Genomic DNA, 18,076 nt, shown 5'->3' on the forward strand with positions numbered 1-18,076 from the left:
AGGCCTTCCAAAAGGTTCACTCCTGATTGGCAAAGGTGGTTGCCACGGAAATGACTCGGACCGATCACTCCTTACCCTGGTCTCCCACAGCAAGCGTTATGGTTTCGATGCGATTGTGGGAATCTTTACGTAACTGTAATAGTGCGAGAGGAAATCCCACGGCATACGATCACGTCCGACCTCTACGATCTGGCCTCTCCGGTGCTCCAAATCCATTTTGTTGGCTTCAAATTTTTGCCGGACGTCTTTAATTAAAAGATCACAGGTTAGGTTCCCATCATGCCCACCCATGTGTCAAAATATCTTTGGGCAAGGCACTAAACACCACCAGGAGGAGGTTATATGTTGGCGACAGTGTTGGGCTGCAGAACCGTCATCAGTGTTGGAATGTGTGGGGAATTTAACTGTTTTGGGCTTTTAATCAACGTAAAAAAGTGCTATTTAAGAGTGTGGCATTTTCACCATCCACTTGGTGTGAGTGAGAGCACTCTGGCGGTTACTACGTTCTCAAAAGCAAGCTCACAGGACTCCGCCATTGGCTGCCATTTTTAATCCTGCCTCTATTGTCTCTTTGGATTGTGGAGGCAAATCCACTTTAGTCAGGATAACATTATAATATTTTGCCAGTTATGATTAATGATGTTTAAAACACAATTAATCATTCGAAACAGTGTGAACTATACTTGTTCACATTCTAAACACTTTAACTGGTTTCCAAAGTGGCCTAAAGCACAGGAGCCAGAGTCAGCTGCTGGAACAAGTCGGTTTGTTAGCCACGTCTGTTCTTAAGTGTCACTCTGCGTGACTATATTTTACGTTCTTCGGACTGGGCCTTGCTGTAATGGCTTTCAGCAGTTAATATACACTTTAATATGAATCATAAAGTATGTCCAGCAATTCCAGTGTTGTCCACGGCTGCCCAGAAGAGGCCCCACACCAGTGCCTGTGGGTGTCACCCCGAAGTTCTGCAGGCAAGATTTGTAGCAAGTACACCACAGAGTGCTGCTTCATGTAGAGCCAAATCTGCATGAATATGCTGCAGTCATGTTCTTGTCTAAGTCACACTTCATAATGGTTTTAAAACATGTAAGAGCGATGGGGGCAAAGCACTTGCTTTTATTCTTTATGACAAGTGATCGCTTTGGCCCAAAGAATTATGAACCAGAATACAGCAATCAGAGCGGTCATCTGGTGTCTTCTGACAGCTGTAGATGACAGCTGTCTTCTACATGTGAAAAACTGTTAGGATGGTCACAGTGAAAATAGGGTCACATTCAAGATTTTATTCTTTCATTTCATTTATTTAGCATATTAGCCATTTATGGTTAAAGTTTTTTTATGTTTATATTTTTTTTTAATGTTTTTTAAGGTTTTTTTTCCAGACTCCTCACTGCTTTGCAGCAATTGGCATTGTCTCACCTGCAGGGATTTGCTTTTTCTCAGCAGGATAAATATAATTTTATTTTTAAGATTATTTCCCTAAAAAATAAATATTCACAACTTTGTTTAAAATATAAGAAGAATTACAAAAAATATAAATAAATCATAAGATAACGTCCCCCTCATATTCAAGTTTTGTCTTCCTGTATGTTTGGTATGGACTAAGATCAGGATCAGCTTAAAGTGGGTGAAAACCAGATTGTAAACTTGAAAAATAAATATTGTAAATTAGAAGAAAAAAAATGAAACAGTTTTAAGGTCAGGGTCAAAAATCCATATTTTTAGCGGATTTATTATTTTTATTATTTTTGTTTTTTATTTCATTTAAGAAGATTGTCTTTGTTATTTTTGCAATCCTTCTTAATATTTGTTAATAACCAGGGCTGTCAGCATAAACACATTAAAACACACAATTAATTTAAAAAAATGACAAGATATTATGCCATATTTATACTGGCAGATCAATTAAACGTTAGAAATTACCGTCTTCTTCACGTCAGACGGTTAAAGCTTCTACAGTGTGCATTGATTTTTTAAAAAGCACACTTCAGACACCGCTTATACCATGGTTACTTACAAAATAAATTGATTTTCAATACATTTTTAGTACTTTATTTTTTTCACAAAAACGGGACAATTTGATTGGTGATGCCGACATTGTTGAGAACACGAGACACGTCGCTGGGCCGGCAGACCTTGACTGTAGAGGCAAAGAAAAGCAAAATACATTCTGACTGTCATGATAGGTTCAATAAAGAATCAGTTCAGAGAGAAAGTTCGCTTCTTCCCACTTGTTTTTGTCCAGAAGATGAAGCCAAAAGTTTGTTTTAAAGAACCCTGGGCAGCGATATAGAACATTTAGAATGTGTGACTGGGACTTGGTGGGCATCGACACCCAGCAGCCAATCAGATTTGAGCATTCACCCGGACCATTTAAAGAACAGAAACACAAAGTTTGTTTTTATGGCTGCTTGTCAGCATCTTTATTTTCTTGGAGTAAAACTGCAGACATAAAAGTCTTAGAGTTCTGTTCATCTTCCTGTTAATGTGTTTGTACAAACATATTCTGGGATATCTGACTTAACACTTTACAAATTAAAACATTTCAGACAGTAAAAATGAAAACTTTTTTTCTTTTTTGGCCTTTTTTTTAATCAAAAGCAGCATATATTGTTGTATAAAATGTATCTAATAAAACATTGTGATTAATCACAATCCAACTGATTATGTTTTTAATCACTTGACAGAACTATTAAGAATGAGACTAATATTGCCTCAAAAGTTGAGGGGGGCAGGTGTGGGTCAAAGCTTTTTTCTCTGGGGGGCAGCTGACCCCCTGGTGGCTCCGCCCCTTGTAGCTCCGCCCCTGGCACCGTGTGTTTTATCCTCCCTCTGATGTACTGCAGTGATAATGCTCTCCCAAAGTTTCAATTTGCAAAGTCCATTTTTTCAAATTGCAATCTGGTCTTTCATTCACTTCAACTGATCCTAATTTGACCCCATAGTTTGGGGGTGTTATAGTTGCAGAGTCTAATAAAAAAGCAGCAGTTAGGTTTGGGTGTTTGGTTTTACACACTAACAGACCCTCTTATTACAGCTCTGTAAACCATGCTTTCACATTGTTTTATAAGTACAATGAATCCATCAATCCATGAAAATAAGCTTTCCTTTCTAAAGGTAAGGGAATTCAGAAGTGTGCTACCTTGAGCAAGTTGAAGGATTTCTGCGCTTGAGCGGTCATCTGATGCTTGCGGTGTCTTCTCGAGCGCCGGGGCTGGCCGCGCATATGCAAACACAGAGCAGTTTCCCTGTTTCCCTTGGTGAAAAAGCGAGGAGGATGGCTGACACATCTGTCATTTCCTGTTGTTCTCTCTGGAGGGGTGCAGATTGACAGTAACACCATCTCAACTTCACCTGCGTCTGAGCAACATAGCAGAGGTTCATCCATCCAAAACCAACGAACAAACAAAAAAAGCAGCGACAGAGCTGGACTGAATACAACTGAACACTAAAGCTATTTTTGACACAAACTCCTACCATTAGCAGCTTCAAATGGGTTTTCTCTGATTCGGCATGTCCAAAGTCTGGTTCACAGGACAGTAGCAACCTGTTGTCAAATTGAATTCAACTTGCAGACCCTTTCAAAAAAAGAATAGTTTATTACAACGGCTAAATTAACATATTTTCCACACATATAGTTCAAACTTTTTAATATAGACTTACACTTTAGATTTAACATTTTCATACATTTTATGTATTTATACTGTATGTAACATTTATACTTGCGTTCATCACATTTTTCTCCATCAAATCTCTGGGTCATCAAAAATTAAGAGTTTAAAAAAAAAAAGAAAATTCAAAGATTTAAAAAAATCCAGAATTGATGGAACAGAAAAACTTCCTTATAATTAGTGTGTAGATCAAAATGCTTTTAAAATGACAAAGAGTACATTCACTTGTGGTAAATTCTTGCATAAAGGTAACAAAAAAATGCAGCAATTGTTAGAAAATGCTGCTAAAAGTTACAAAACAGTCAGCTATTTTTTTATTTCTGAACTGTTACATTCAGCGCCTCGTGGAAAACACCAGTAGTACTTTTGCCACACTCTATTGCTAGTCTGTTGGCTTGACGATATGACAATGTCTCATTAGCAAGTTGGGATCAGGGCTTTTGAAATATGGGACATCCACAAATCATACAGGATCATCTGTATCCTTAAACTACAAACATTAAAAAGAAGTCACAGCTTATTTCCTGCAAAGATTGTCCCAGACAAATATTACACTAATATCGAGGATTTGTTTGCTTGCTTGATACACAGTACCATAAATATAGTAATCAGATCAAGGGGGACCTGGCTACAGACAAGACGATATATCAAAGGGCAAAGTAGGTTTTAACAGAGACCTCTCAGAGACTCAAAAAAAAGAGAGTTTGGGTCACCAATTAAATTAGTCTTTTTAGACAAAAGGAGTATTTGTTGACCAAAGGTGAGGAGTGGTCTTCTACACATTGACTGTATAAGTAAGAACTGGACATAAGTGTTGAGGTCACCCACAGGATATGGCTTACCTCCTTTTCAAAGTGAGGCCAGAGCCTTCGCTGTCACTTCTTGATGTGTTTACCGCCGTATTGCAGCTGATTGACACCCCTTGACGGCGATTAGTCTGAGTCGGGTTCAGTCACGTTTTTAAAGGAACAACTGTCACCGATCATGAGGGAGCTTGTTCCTACTGAAAGTGAGCACAGGAGAAGCTGTAAGTAAAACGTTTGAAGGCAGGGCCCACATGCTTTTACTGAGGCATCTGATTGGTCAGTTTATAACTTGACTTACTTGCAATAAAGAAAAAAATATAACTGTGACTTATAACTGTTTATTTTACTGTTTCTGATGCATTTCAGCCACAAATTCATAAATGCTACAAACAAAAACTAAATCAGAGCTAATTAAGGGACCCCTACCATATATTAAAACCATGAGGCATACCTTGTTCAAAAATAGAAAATGTGCTTTATAATCAAGTAATAACTTAACATAGTTTTAATTTTAGTTGTTTAAACTGATGGTACATTAGTTTTCTGTGATAAATGAAGCTAAAAATTAAGTCCAAATGTCTCAGTATGATGTTGATAAACTACTACATGTAGAATTACAGCTATCATTAGGATCCTCATTGAATGATTCATACCGTTCGTCAGCTGTTAGTGAATGAGTTCAATAAAGTTTAAGTTAATTTACTGTTTTTTTTTCAACTTTACTACTTACTTATTTTTTTCCTTTATAGTTATTGTTTTTTTTTTAATCATCAAGCTCTTAATCATTTTAAGCAAAGAGCCAAATTGGAAGGGTCAAAGGGCTACATGTGGCTCCAGAGCCACAGGTTGCAGACCCCTGACTTAGATGAACCAAATTGACAACAACAACAAAAAAAAAAGTTGTGTTTTCTTTATTTGTAGTTTCATGTCTTTTCACAATTCAGACATGAATACAGTGCCTAACAGAGTCTGGAGAGGATTTAATGGTTAAGGTCAGTGCTTTCCAGGTAGAACGATGTGTGGCCTGACAGCCTGCTCCATTTCTGTGGAAATGAGAGATTCCTGAGTCTTCTTTTTTAATGCTCTTTCTTAACCCAGTGAGCATTCATGTCAGTTAATGGACTGATAACACATGGTGCTGTCATCCTGCGGGGGAACAGCAAATGACACAAGCTGACATGAGGCTTTGAGTATCTCTGATGAAATCAGCAGGTTTCTCAACCACACCACAGCTGAGGGGCCAGACTCTGCCAAGCATCCGCTGTTAGATCACAACAAACACTTGGTGACTCATTGCTAAAGATCACATCCACTTGGCATGCAAACCACGTGAAAGCTCAATCACAAAACTCATCATGAAAGGCAAAAGGGGTGTAGGGTGATGGTGGAAGTGGTGCAGAGCTGATGGCAACAAATGTAACTTCCTCAGCCACTTTAGTGATAGTGTTTTGCAGTTCCTCACCATGCATATGCCCTTTGTCTAGCTGTATTTATAAAAAAGAACTCAGAACTAGAACAGGGAATGAAGATATTACATTTAAGAGCCTTCAGCAGGAACTGATGACCTCATTATTTCTCATTAGCCTCCTTCAGGCACCTCGGTGAAGACTTTAAAGGTGGTCCTGAGGTTAATCCTTCAGGAGGAATGAACCCGCTCCCCTGTATCTGTTTCTGGCACTGCTGGACAAGCTGCTTGACTGTTGATTTGGTCCTTGGTCAATGTTGGAGCCCTTGCAGTGCTCCAGATAGCCCACACTGTCCCAGATAGCCTTTATGGTTGATAGCAGAACTGAAGGATAAATGCTTATCATGGAGGAACCAACCTAACTTTCTGATGACCTCTGACCCTCCAGGCTTCCCCCGCTGGTTTGTAACTTCCATGGTGCCTCACTGGTGTTATGGACCTCATCCATCCTACAAAGTGACATAACTTATCATCTATTTACAACAAGATCAATCAAAAACCTTGCCAAAGACTACCGCTGATTCAGGAGTGTAAAATGTTGTGTTACTGATATTGACTGACAAGCTCAGTGTTTGAGAGTGCTCCCAGATGTCTCCCTGCTGCGCTCTCACTGTTTGTTTACCAGCTAGAAGTCTAAGGGAATGATAAGGCCTGGAAAGGATGAATTAGAAATGATAGATTTGAAAATGTGGGTTAGTGTTATGACTCAACCGAAAGCAATAACCTCTTTTGATGTCCAGTTGGAGATTATTACAGTTTTTTTAATGAATCTGCTTTAGCCTATCAAGTCTAAAAGAACACATTCATTAACAACATGAACAAAAAAAGTGATTTATGTTCATAAAACCACAATTTGAATTCTTGTTCCAATGTCCTAAATCTCCAACTGAATGATTTAAATGGGAGCGCCTGCAGTGGTTGTGTCACTTGAATTTGTTTTCGAACACTGCTTCATTTAAAAAGTACAGCTTGTCAGCCAATTTAATGTGTCCTGAAAAACATCTACAAAGGCTTTCCATCTTTGATGTAATAAATAGTGGTTTAATAAAATCTCATTGCTCCGATATCACCAGCTGCTTCATACCAGACCTGACTTGCTGACATAAGCTCAACCCTTCCACAGATCACATAGCAGACTTTGCAGTTACACGCATGTGCGCTAATAATGCTAATTCAGCAATGACGTCTTCCAGTAACTTTAAGCCAGCAGTTGTTTCCTTAATGATCTGGCAACGTTGGCTAACACTCAAGATGCAAACTTGCTCAACTAGCTTAGATCTATATAAAACATTTGTTGTTTTGTTAGCACTTAGCGTAAATTAGCTAGCTTTTAAAATAAGCTAGCAAAAACAGTGGGTAACAGTCAATAACAGTTAACTCTGATTCTTACCACATGGTGGTTACACACTACAGATCAAAAGTCTAAGATTACATGGAAATGTTTTGTTTTTTACGATAGAAAATGAACAAAACATGCTGTATTTTCTTCTTCTTTTTTTTTTTCAAATTACAAATTTAGTTTTTCAAACTTTGACTCAATCCAAATTCTTTCCTTCTCCCTTCCCCTACATTTAGCCCTCTAAACAGAGAGTTATGGACAAATAGTGTCTCGGATTTTGGACGTCACTTTCACTCGATGACGTCACCAATACTCACCGGTCAGCTAGTGTTAGTGCAGTTTTATAACTTTAAAAAGGTCACGCTACAACAAAAAGTCATTACTTACATTTAAATGTAAACTTTTGTCCTTCAGAGCACACCCATGTGAAGAAATTCACCTCTCCTCCACGGTACACCCCTCCACGAGTGAGGGGTCTGCATATTAAAAAAGGATATTAAAAATATTTATTGACGCCTCTTGCACTTCACAAGCCCCTTTAAATGAGGGGTAGGGAGAAGGGAAGAATTTGGATTGGGCCTTTGTCTTTTTAAAAAATGATTTGAAGCAAATATGTCAGGGTTAGAGGTTACATGGCACTTTGTTAGCTTTTTTTTGAATAATCTGGATACATTTTACTTTATGTCTCTAGAGAATCTCCTTCAAGATGAATTCTGGTCTTCTTTTGGTTTAACTGTTTCTACAATTTTTAATATGGTTCAATTGTCCTCTTTGCTCCTTTTTTCTTCTTTGATCTTTTTATTTATTTATTTATTTATTTTATTTTATTTTTAAGGGCAGCTTGATGTGTTCTTTTCTGTAGTGAAGTCCTATATCTTTAAGTGTTATTTTGCTGGTACTTGATTTGCTCCTCTACCAGTTGTTGATTTATTGCATTGGATCCACTGTTTAGTTTTTTTTTTTTTGTCTTAATTTGAGATATCTTCTTATACTTCACAAAGGAAACAGTTAACAGTATGTTTTGAGGATTTCAAGTTTCTTGCAGTTTTGTGGGTTGAATTAGGGCTGGGTCTGATTATATAATGTATAATGAATCAATTCATTTTAGATTCACAAGTTTAGATTACTTTGTCAAATCTTCCATTTCAAACCAGTGAAGTTACAAAAATCTGTATTTTACATAAATTGTGTTTTAAATTAGGCAAAAATGATACATTCTCACAATAAAACTAATAGAATTGCAGCTTTATTCTGAAAGAAAGCTTTACAATAAAGTGATTTAATGGGTTTGAATTAATATTGCCCTTTCTATGTAAAGTTCAATTTTATTTTGCTTAATCATATTAATGAAACCAGCCCCAGAATTAATGGAATTCCCTTCAAAGCACAAAAATAGACTGACTGATAACCAAATAAAATGGTTTCTTTCTGTTTTTTTTGAGCCTGTAAACAAATAAATGACTGTTGAAGCTTCACTTAATAAACTAACCATGAAGAAGGTCAGACTTTTTCCTCAAAACTGCAGCCATTTTTACAAAAGATTTCCTATTTATCAGTTAGATCTTATGCAATTATTCAATTGAAACGGAGTAGTCCTGCCTGAAGAATGATACGGAAGAGCTGCTGAAAACTCATCTGCTTCCAAAACTTAATTTTATTCTTAAAATATTATTTATAGTACTTTTGAAGTGGATATATTAGTTTATTGTCCCATTAAATTAAATTTTGAGTGTTTACCCAACTGATATAAACATTTTCAAGCCTGGGAAAATCTGTGGTGTTTGGAAGTTTCTTCTGCTGAAGATTAGATTTTTGCTGGTTTTTACATTTTTCATCTGATAACATTGAATTAAATAGTGTCTCAAAATGCATCTGCAACCGGTGCTCACTGACTCTTCTATTTACGGACAATCTGAATACAGCTTTCCGTTCCATTTGTTTGAGCACAATCGTTTCATAGAAACAAAGATAATAAGCTGAAATCTAGCAATTGCAGGGCTTACCATGTTTTAGCTATTTGACACATGACAGCAAAAAATACATGGTTTAAAGAGCAAAAATAAACATCCAGGCTGCAATAATTCATTGCATAAAATAAATATAAATCAACAGAGAAGACGGGAGACCACTGAAGGGAGAAGGGACTATGTTGTTTTAGAAGGTGGAGTACATCTTTGTTGTCTTGGGGTCGATCTCCAACCACGTCTTATTGGTATGCGTGTGCGTGTTTGTGTGTACGCAGGCATGTGTGTCCGCAGTTTGTTTAGACTGGTCGGGAAAGCGTGAGACCAGAGTGAGTGGGCAGAGGCCATACTTTAGGGTTCAAAGTGAAGCGGGGAGGGACCCCCTCGTTTTGCAGGAATGTCGAGGAGGAGGCCTGATGGTTAGCTGGAGATGGTGTAATTAAGGGGTGTGATTGTGAGAATCTTCCCTTCCCCGGGCCCTGCAAGGGTCACAGATAAAGGAGCGGCCCTCCGTCTCTCTCACACAGTATTGCGTTCAAAAGAAAGGCGCTTGCTAATACGTGGTTTCGATCCTTCGCAAGTCACAAACAGAGGAAGAAATGACATCTTTACCTGGAAAGCGCCCGCGAGGGCAGAAAGAAGGTGTCTCCAGGTTCAGAGTAGAGGTTATTGGGCAAGAGGGCCACATGGAGTTTCTGAGAAGTGACATAAATTAGATAGCACCAGGAGACTCCTTCTAATCATGTGGGCCCGTGCGTCGCCCTGTTGGTGTGGTTGTTGTAATTTAGTCCTGCTCGATGTGCTATTTGCAGAAAGCTTGATGACACATTGCCGGGTCTTTCTTCGCTAGCGCTGTGCTGAGTGCGATGCGTAGCAGCAGGGTGTGGCGTGAGACGATAAGTGGGAGACGATAAGTTTGCTGACTGAACCATTCTGTATTTATTCGGCAAGATGTTATTAAACAAACCCACCTTTGAAAAGCAAGCCAAAGCCCAAAGGGTCCACATAGCTCTGAGATCATGAGCCATCATTCACAATTTAATGAAAACCTTACTTTTCATTAGTTTTGAGTTATGGGAAAAGACACAAATTGGAGCAGCGTAGAGGGACAAGATAGCATCATGAATATTAGTATTCCTATTGCGGCACATCGTAGATGAAAACACAAACCTGTGGATTAGAGGTCAGCGTCGCTTAGTTATATCTTTTTATTATGTAAGACTTCCTCTCTTTGATCCAGACTAATAGTGAGACATTTTGAGAAGAGTTTCTATCGTCTACATTTGATTATTTTTTAGGAAGATGCACCGTTGCCCATCTAGACTCTTCCTCAAGCACTTCACCTCTCGATTAACTCCAGATGACAGGGTTCCTCACACCCCAGTAACTCTCCCTGTTCTCTGCTTCTTCCTCCAGGGTGCAGGATAGAGAACTGCGAGTCCTGCTTCAGCAAAGACTTCTGCACCAAGTGCAAGTCTGGCTTTTACCTCCACAAGGGGCGTTGCTTTGATAAGTGCCCTGAGGGTTTTGCCCCGCTGGAGGACAACATGGAGTGTGGAGGTATGTGAAGCTAAACAAACATGCAGCAGAAAGGATACGACAAGACTACGGGTGTAACGGATCACCAAACTCATGGTTCGGATCACTTTTTTCAGATCAGTAAAAAAGAAAAAAATATCAAGCAAGATAAAAGCCTAAAATTAGTGTAGGCTTAATGAGCAAAATGTTTAGTCTATTAAAACAAAACATCTTTAAACTTTATATACAGACAAAATGCTAAAATGTGCAGTTTCTGATTACATTTGCATGTCTTGAGACCAAATCTACAAAAAAGATTGCTTAAAAATAGTGTTGAGAACACCAAATCTATCTATCATTCCACCCTCCTAATGTCCAAATAAATGAATAAAACAATTAAAATTCTTCTTTGAAATGTTTTTTGTATTAATGGTTTTATTGAAACTAACTGTGAAGATTTAAATATTTAAAATATTTTTTTTAATAATAATAATGACGTTCCTGCTTTTCCTGGTGATTTATAATCCTTTTCGCTTGCCGCACTATCGTCCCCTGACGGCACATCCCTGTTACGGAGCAGCGGTACAAGCGTGTGCCGAACCGTGACCTGTGATCCATACGGATCACGTGATTATCCGTTACACCCCTAGACAAGATTGTATTTCATTCCTTCTTTCACCTTTTATAGTGCACACCTAAGTTGCTATTTGAACTTGGACCACACACAAAGACGTGGCTTCCCAGTGAAGCCCCTCCAACCTGTATGAAAGCTTGACCTGGGGTCTGGAGTTGCTCTCACTCGTCTGTGGTCTGAATGTTTCCAGAGGGCTGCGAGGTGGGTCAGTGGAGTGAGTGGGGAGCCTGCACCAGAAGAAACAAAACCTGTGGCTATAAGTGGGGTTTGGAGACCCGAACACGGCACATTGTAAAGAAACCACCCAAGGACACAATACCCTGTCCCACCATCGCCGAATCCAGGATGTGCAAAATGGCCATGAGGCATTGCAGGAGAGGTAAGAGATGTTTTCACCTTTCCAGAGTGTTCCAGAATCTCACCTTTACATTTGGGCCAAAGGAAACTTAACCAAAAAGTGAAGTTTCATTGTGCAGCGTTTGCCCATCACTTGTTATTTTCAGCTTCTGTGCTACTGAAACTAACATTGACATTTTCTTGCATAAAAGGTTAATTAACTTTGGCACCATTTGTCCAGACAACTCTTTCCCTGCTGTATATTAAACCCCCCTGTCTTCCATCTCCCTTCATCTCTTCAGTGGAATTCTTAAAAGTCGGAGCTGCAGGTTTCCTCAGCAGCTGTCTCTGTTTTCCCCTGTCAGGTTGAGGGATTTTTGTGGCATTTATGTCGGCTGGTAAATGAAAAGTCAATGGACTTTCTCTGTGTGCAAATACAGCTGAAGGATTTTTTTTTCCGTTTGCACAGTAAACCATCTCTCAGATGGTCCAAACACCATTTGAGGCGAGGGCAGCACTTTTAAAATAAACGCATTTTCCCCTTAATGTACTTTTAGTTCCTTCATAAACTGTGGATTAAGCTAAACCAAGTGTAAATATTTAATTCCCCAGAAAAGGGAAGCCATTACAGTGGCAGATATCACTCAGTTTCTAAACAAAAAAGAAAAAAAAAAGTAAATGGTGTTTAGCAGAAAGAGGATAATATTCTAACCTCAAGGATTTTATCCGTTTTTGGCCTGGAGAGCTGAACGGGAGGGTCTTTCAGTCAAGTGGTGAAAGAGTAAATAAACTTGAAATAAGCTCTGAAACTTTCTCATGTTTCAGCACTTTGGGGCAGCGGCTGCTGTTTGGGTTGGAAACTGTGATCCCATGGCACACTTGGCTCCTAAAGCCGCGTCCTGTTTATCAGGGAATTTCTGCCCAGCCCCCCCACACCTCTCTTTGACTCTGGCATGACCTTTTCCCTCGCAACTTTATGAGCCTCTCTAATTAAGACCCTGCATTGTTGCAGGCAGATACGGCTGTCAGAAATGTCAGGTATGAAGTCTCAGTCGTTAAGGATGCTGCATGAATGCATAGCTGAGGCATTTTTCCGGAGTTCCTTAGAAACCAAAAGCAGACTCCCTGTGTCTGTCTGACTGAAAACCACTGCTCCCTGGTGATGTGGTCATTGTAAACCTCCGAGTGCAATTCCTCATCCAGTGACGGATACATCCCTTGTTGCCACAAGCCGTGCGTTAAAAGTGTCACTGAATATGCATCTCAGAGCTCTCTGGGCTTGTGAAGTGCTGTGGTGACCCGTTTAATAAAGGCAAATATCAGACTGGGGCATGTGTTGTTAATTCCATTCTGCTAGTGAAAAATCCCAACTTGGCAAAAGTCCGTGAAATGCAACACGCTGAACTTCAAATAAATAGTGGAAAAAGTTGAGCCACTTAAGTCAAATGGGAGAAAAAACCTTCTGCAGATGCAGGGGTGTCGCGTGGAAGTCCATCTGTTGTAAAATAAGCACTCGACGTGAGTGATATTAAAGTGCAACCAAGAGGGGAGGAAGACCACCCTCTTAAACGAAGGTAGAATAGAGTCCTCAGGGGAAGGTCTGCTGTAGAGTTGATCATAAAAAGCCTCTTTAAAGACCCACATGCTATTCTTGTAGGATGTTTTTCTCATGAGGAAACACCTATATTAAAGTCCCCCTGTGACATTTTTTTATTTAAGGAAAAACGTTCCCAGTAGTGTTTTAATTATGATTATGAAGTTTTTGACCAAAATCCCACAACCTAAATGTCTTAAAAATACAGTTTTAATGTTGATCTGAAGCCTCTGTTTCCAAAATCTCCTTTGAGGAGGCGTGGCTTTTATAGCTGAGCTGAGTAGCTCCGCCCCAGATCCCCCCATCTGATTATGATAGCTCTGTGTCTCACTAGCGTAAATATTCACAGCTGTTACATAAAAATGTCAAGCAGTATCGGTAATGTCCAGCCATGATTTTCATCGGAGGGTGACTTTAAAGAATTCACAATTAAAACTGCATTTCTGAGTATTTCTTTATTCAAATCCTTGTGGATCAGGAGCAGATAAAAACATGATCTCGTGTTATTTTTCTGGTGATGGAAGGCATAGATATAGAAAATTAAGCTCAAAATTGAATGTCAATTTCTTTATTCAAATTGTAAAAGACAAAAAAAATATTGTTGGAAAAACTAGTAATTAGAGGCTACAATGAGCAACCCCCTGCTTCCCTCCAATGTAATGCATCCACTTGCAGACAATTAGATCTTGTCTGAGCTGGAATCTGGATCAAAACCGTACGGCTTGATAGCTCCAATATTGATCGCCATTTTTGTAGCATCGTTAAATTGGGGGTGTGAGGGGCTGTCAGGTAGTGGGAAAGGGTGTAAGCAAACAGAGGACGTTAAGTGGGGGAGGGCTTACTCCTTGACAACAGTCTCACCCAGAACTCAGGGGAAATGAATCAAAGTTTGATTGGAGGGGGACTTTAACACCTGAGGTGTTTTTCGGTCACAGTCCTATGTTGCACACACACATATATTCATACACTGATGACAGCTCTCCTGCCAATCATACAAGGAGCCAATCTGTAGCCATCAGGAGCAGTGTGGGGTTCAGTGACTTTCCCTCGTGTCCACTGAGCAGTCCGGTCCGGACTGGACCAGACCGGTACTTTGAGGGTTTTTATTTTAAAATGGTACCATTGAGCAGGACCAATTCGTACCATTTTTGGTCCCCAGCTGGTTGTTGGTTCATAGAAAAATGGAATGGACCATTTAGGGCGGAGCTTCTGTCGTCACACGTTAAAATCCATTGATTGGTGGAAAGGAAGTATAACAACAGTAAGTGTCCGACCAGCACTTTTCCCGGATCAAGATCCAAGATGAACGTTTTATTCCCTTTTTACCTATATTCTTCTTCGTCTGCAAACATTATTAAATTTTTTACATTCAGTATTCTCCTTTATTCTGGGGGTTAGGGACTGGAGACACGCCGAATCCGCGAATACAGAGATGCATTCTTATCAAAAACACTTCTGATCATGTTTTGTTTTTGAAGGGGGACGTTACCTGGGTTAACACTGTGTACGAAACACCATAACCCAAATATGAAAAACGGAAAAACAAAAAAAGTAGCTGATGCACGACCTCCGTTGTTGCTCCATTTGGTGTAGTCGCACTGTTAGGACGCACAGCTACGTCATATGTCATTGAAACACTCGCTTGAATTGCCTGGAGCATTCTGAACCGGCCATGAGCGGACCAGTCCGGTCTGGACTGCTCAGTGGAAACGAGGCATATAAGACAGACGCTCTACCCCTGCACCACAACCACCTCAAGTATACAAAACGAGTTCCAGTCCTTTGAGTCCCATTCAAGTAGCAGATTGCTGTAAACACCATGCATTACTCAAGCCACTGGGAGAGTTATTTTTTGGTCTTTGTCTATGTTTGGCAGAACAGCAGTGCCTTGATAACTCACTCTGTCTTGAAGATGACAACAAAACCAGCGTGGAGCGCTCACATAGATAACCTCCACAGCGGTTCACTGTCAGACTCAGTTTTTCCTTTCAAATGTCCAGTAAATTTAAAGCAAACTTTGGAAGCAGCACAAATACACTTGGAATTTGTTCTTTTCTTTCTTCTTTGGAAAACTGGCCTGGACCAAATGTTTTAAAGAATAAATTACAAGGCAAACAGTTTTACTACAACTAAATGACATTAAGATCAGACTGTACTGAGGACAATTGAGAGATTTATTTGTAATGAGAGAAGACATTTTGATAAACATGGGTATAAATTAGCATGTAAATCTGCAAGATTACAGCCATGGCCAATTTCCGTCTTCAGTAACTTGGCAGGCCTAAAGCCAGCTACACAACACATAAAATACATTTTAGGTTCAGAAAAAAGTGGACATACTTAATCTAGAATTTTAGAGCTTGTTTTATGCTGTTTCAAAGTGATCTCACATGCCAGCACCAGAGTTTTTACGTGACATGTCACGCTCAAAATAGTATTAAAATGCACCTAGTTTAGAATTATCTCTGATATGTATGAAATTGTCATGGTTCAGTGTAGTTTTTTTTTTTTTTTTTTCAATTCAAAGTTCAATCTGTTGCATCATGAAAGCAGAATCTGGACAAATTTTCATTGAAAAAACAAGCACAGGGTTTTAGAGACATTTGAAATCAGTTGGGACCTTTGGAAAAATGTTACTTCATTCATTGATAAAAGCCGATGAAGGTTTTTTTAACAACCTAAATGTTAGTTTTTTGGCATACACACAAGCAAATGCATCATCAAAGTCTTATGTTTAAAATTGGACGGCGAGCTACCTTGATATTGATGCTAAACATTAACGGTCTCAGGACAGAGCCTTGAGCTGCACCTAAACTAATATCAGTGGCTGTGGATATTGTATTTTGCCCTTAAAGACAGTAGCTTTTTTACACCAGGACTAGGGACTAAAGTATACATAAAAAAATAATAATAATAAAAACAAGCAAAAAAAATTGAAATTATAACAAATACAAATTTAATTCTTTAAATTGAATTGAAGTGCTGACATTTTACTAGATTTCTTTTCATTTTTTTAAACAGAAAAAAATAATATTACCTCAAAATGCTTCTTTGTATTCCACTCTAGCTGTTGTTCTAACTTCCAACTCGCCATGTAGGGATGTATGGTTCAAGCCCCCTCCACATCACTTTTCAATGTTTTGGTGTCTCCAACTTGTCGTTTTTTGATGTGCTGGCTGTTTCCATCAGGGGAAATCAGGGGTTTCCAATCTCCGGGCCATAAACTGGAACTGGTCCGAGGACTACTTAGTACTGGTCCACAGACAGGGAAAAAAATGCATACGCTTTTCACGGGCCCTAACCCCTGGGGACGTACCCAAACCTTTTACCAGTTCCGTGTCCGTAACCATGTCCCATTTGGTGCTGCAAGGGTTAGGGACCAGTGATTTAATGGGAACAGCCAACAGATAAAAAAAAAGCGACAAGTTGAGGACACCCAAAACATCAAAAAGTGGGGCCCGAACCATATGTCCGTATATGGCGAGTTGAGAGTGAGTGTGTAGATTGTTCGGACAAAAAAGTTTTCAAAACAGCAGTGTAATAACATATTGCAGCATCTTAACTCTTCCCTCTTCATCCGTGTGTTTTGGGCTTTTTCTGAAAGGAATGACCTAAATGTTATAAAATGCAACAAATTGTAATAAATAGTAAAATATAGAACAGTGAATAAGAATAGTTTTCAGAGACACTCTTCTTGAAGTTCTATCTTCCTTAGACAATTAAAAACACCATTAAAAGCACTGTCTATATTGATATACGAAACATTGTGTTGTTCAAGCTTAAAGGAAGAGATGAGAGGAGAAGTAAGGAGAGCAATCACATGACAGTGGATGCCTGCTCCTTCAAAAACGTCTCTGCAGAGAATTCCCAGCAACTCCTGTCTTCGGATTCACTGGTTTGTAAAAAGATGCGAGTGACAACCTGGACTCAACACCTGTCCTGGCCGTTCTGCTCTCTTTTGCCCTTCAAAACAAAAGCAGCTCCTGTCATGTCAGTAACATTGAATGTTGCATAAACAACTTTGAGTGTTTGAAACTTCCATTCCTAATCTGATTGGAGATTTCGGAGAGGGTAAAGTCCAGCTCAAGCGCGCACACACGTCTGAAACTCTGCCGTTTCTGTAAATCGGCTTACAGGTTCGCAGACGCAGGCAGCAGGACTGACATTTGTGAAGCTCTGCTTTTGTGATTTGCAGGTAAAAGGAAATCCTTTTGTGGTGTGAAGGCCGGCCAACCCCACCATTAACCCTTCCAAAAAACAAAAGTTTTACAGTATAGAGTTATGAAATAGTAAAAATTTATAGCTTAGCAAATTTTGGATCCCATAACCAAAACACACTGGAGAGTTGGCTTTCTGGAGAAGTGCAGTACAATTTATACTCAAATTGCTCCTACAAGTGTTCTGCTGAACCCAAGAAGACTCACAAACACATGCTGACTGCATGGAAAATGGAGGGAAGCAGAAAAAGAGCAGAGGGATAAGAGGGAAGAAACATCGAGTGATTATCTTGGCCATGGGATCACTGTGTGTACCTGTGCTTGGGAGCGCTAACAGGCCTTTGTGGAAGTATTGATTTCTGGTGTGTGTAACTAGAGAAAGCCCTTCTGCTGTAGGGCTCAGGAGAGGCCAAGCCTTCCATCCCATTAGTCATCCGACAGCAAGGATCCAGCCACCACTGATCCTGTCTGTCATAACTTGAATGAATGAATGAATGAATGAATGAATGAATGAATGAATGAATGAATGAAT

At 39.4% G+C, this 18,076-nt stretch overlaps 1 protein-coding gene across 1 annotated transcript in view; it reads left to right on the forward strand.

Moving 5' to 3' along the window:
* rspo2 (R-spondin 2) overlaps window positions 1–18,076 on the forward strand; it is an 80,129-nt gene that overhangs the window by 36,609 nt on the left and 25,444 nt on the right. Inside the window, exons 3-4 of the mRNA XM_024264161.2 lie at window positions 10,662–10,805; window positions 11,588–11,776. Coding sequence (XP_024119929.1) covers window positions 10,662–10,805; window positions 11,588–11,776 — 333 coding nt within the window. The remainder of the gene's footprint in view (window positions 1–10,661; window positions 10,806–11,587; window positions 11,777–18,076) is intronic.

Source organism: Oryzias melastigma, unplaced genomic scaffold (genome assembly GCF_002922805.2).
Source record: "Oryzias melastigma strain HK-1 unplaced genomic scaffold, ASM292280v2 sc00205, whole genome shotgun sequence".
Lineage (NCBI taxonomy): Eukaryota > Metazoa > Chordata > Actinopteri > Beloniformes > Adrianichthyidae > Oryzias > Oryzias melastigma.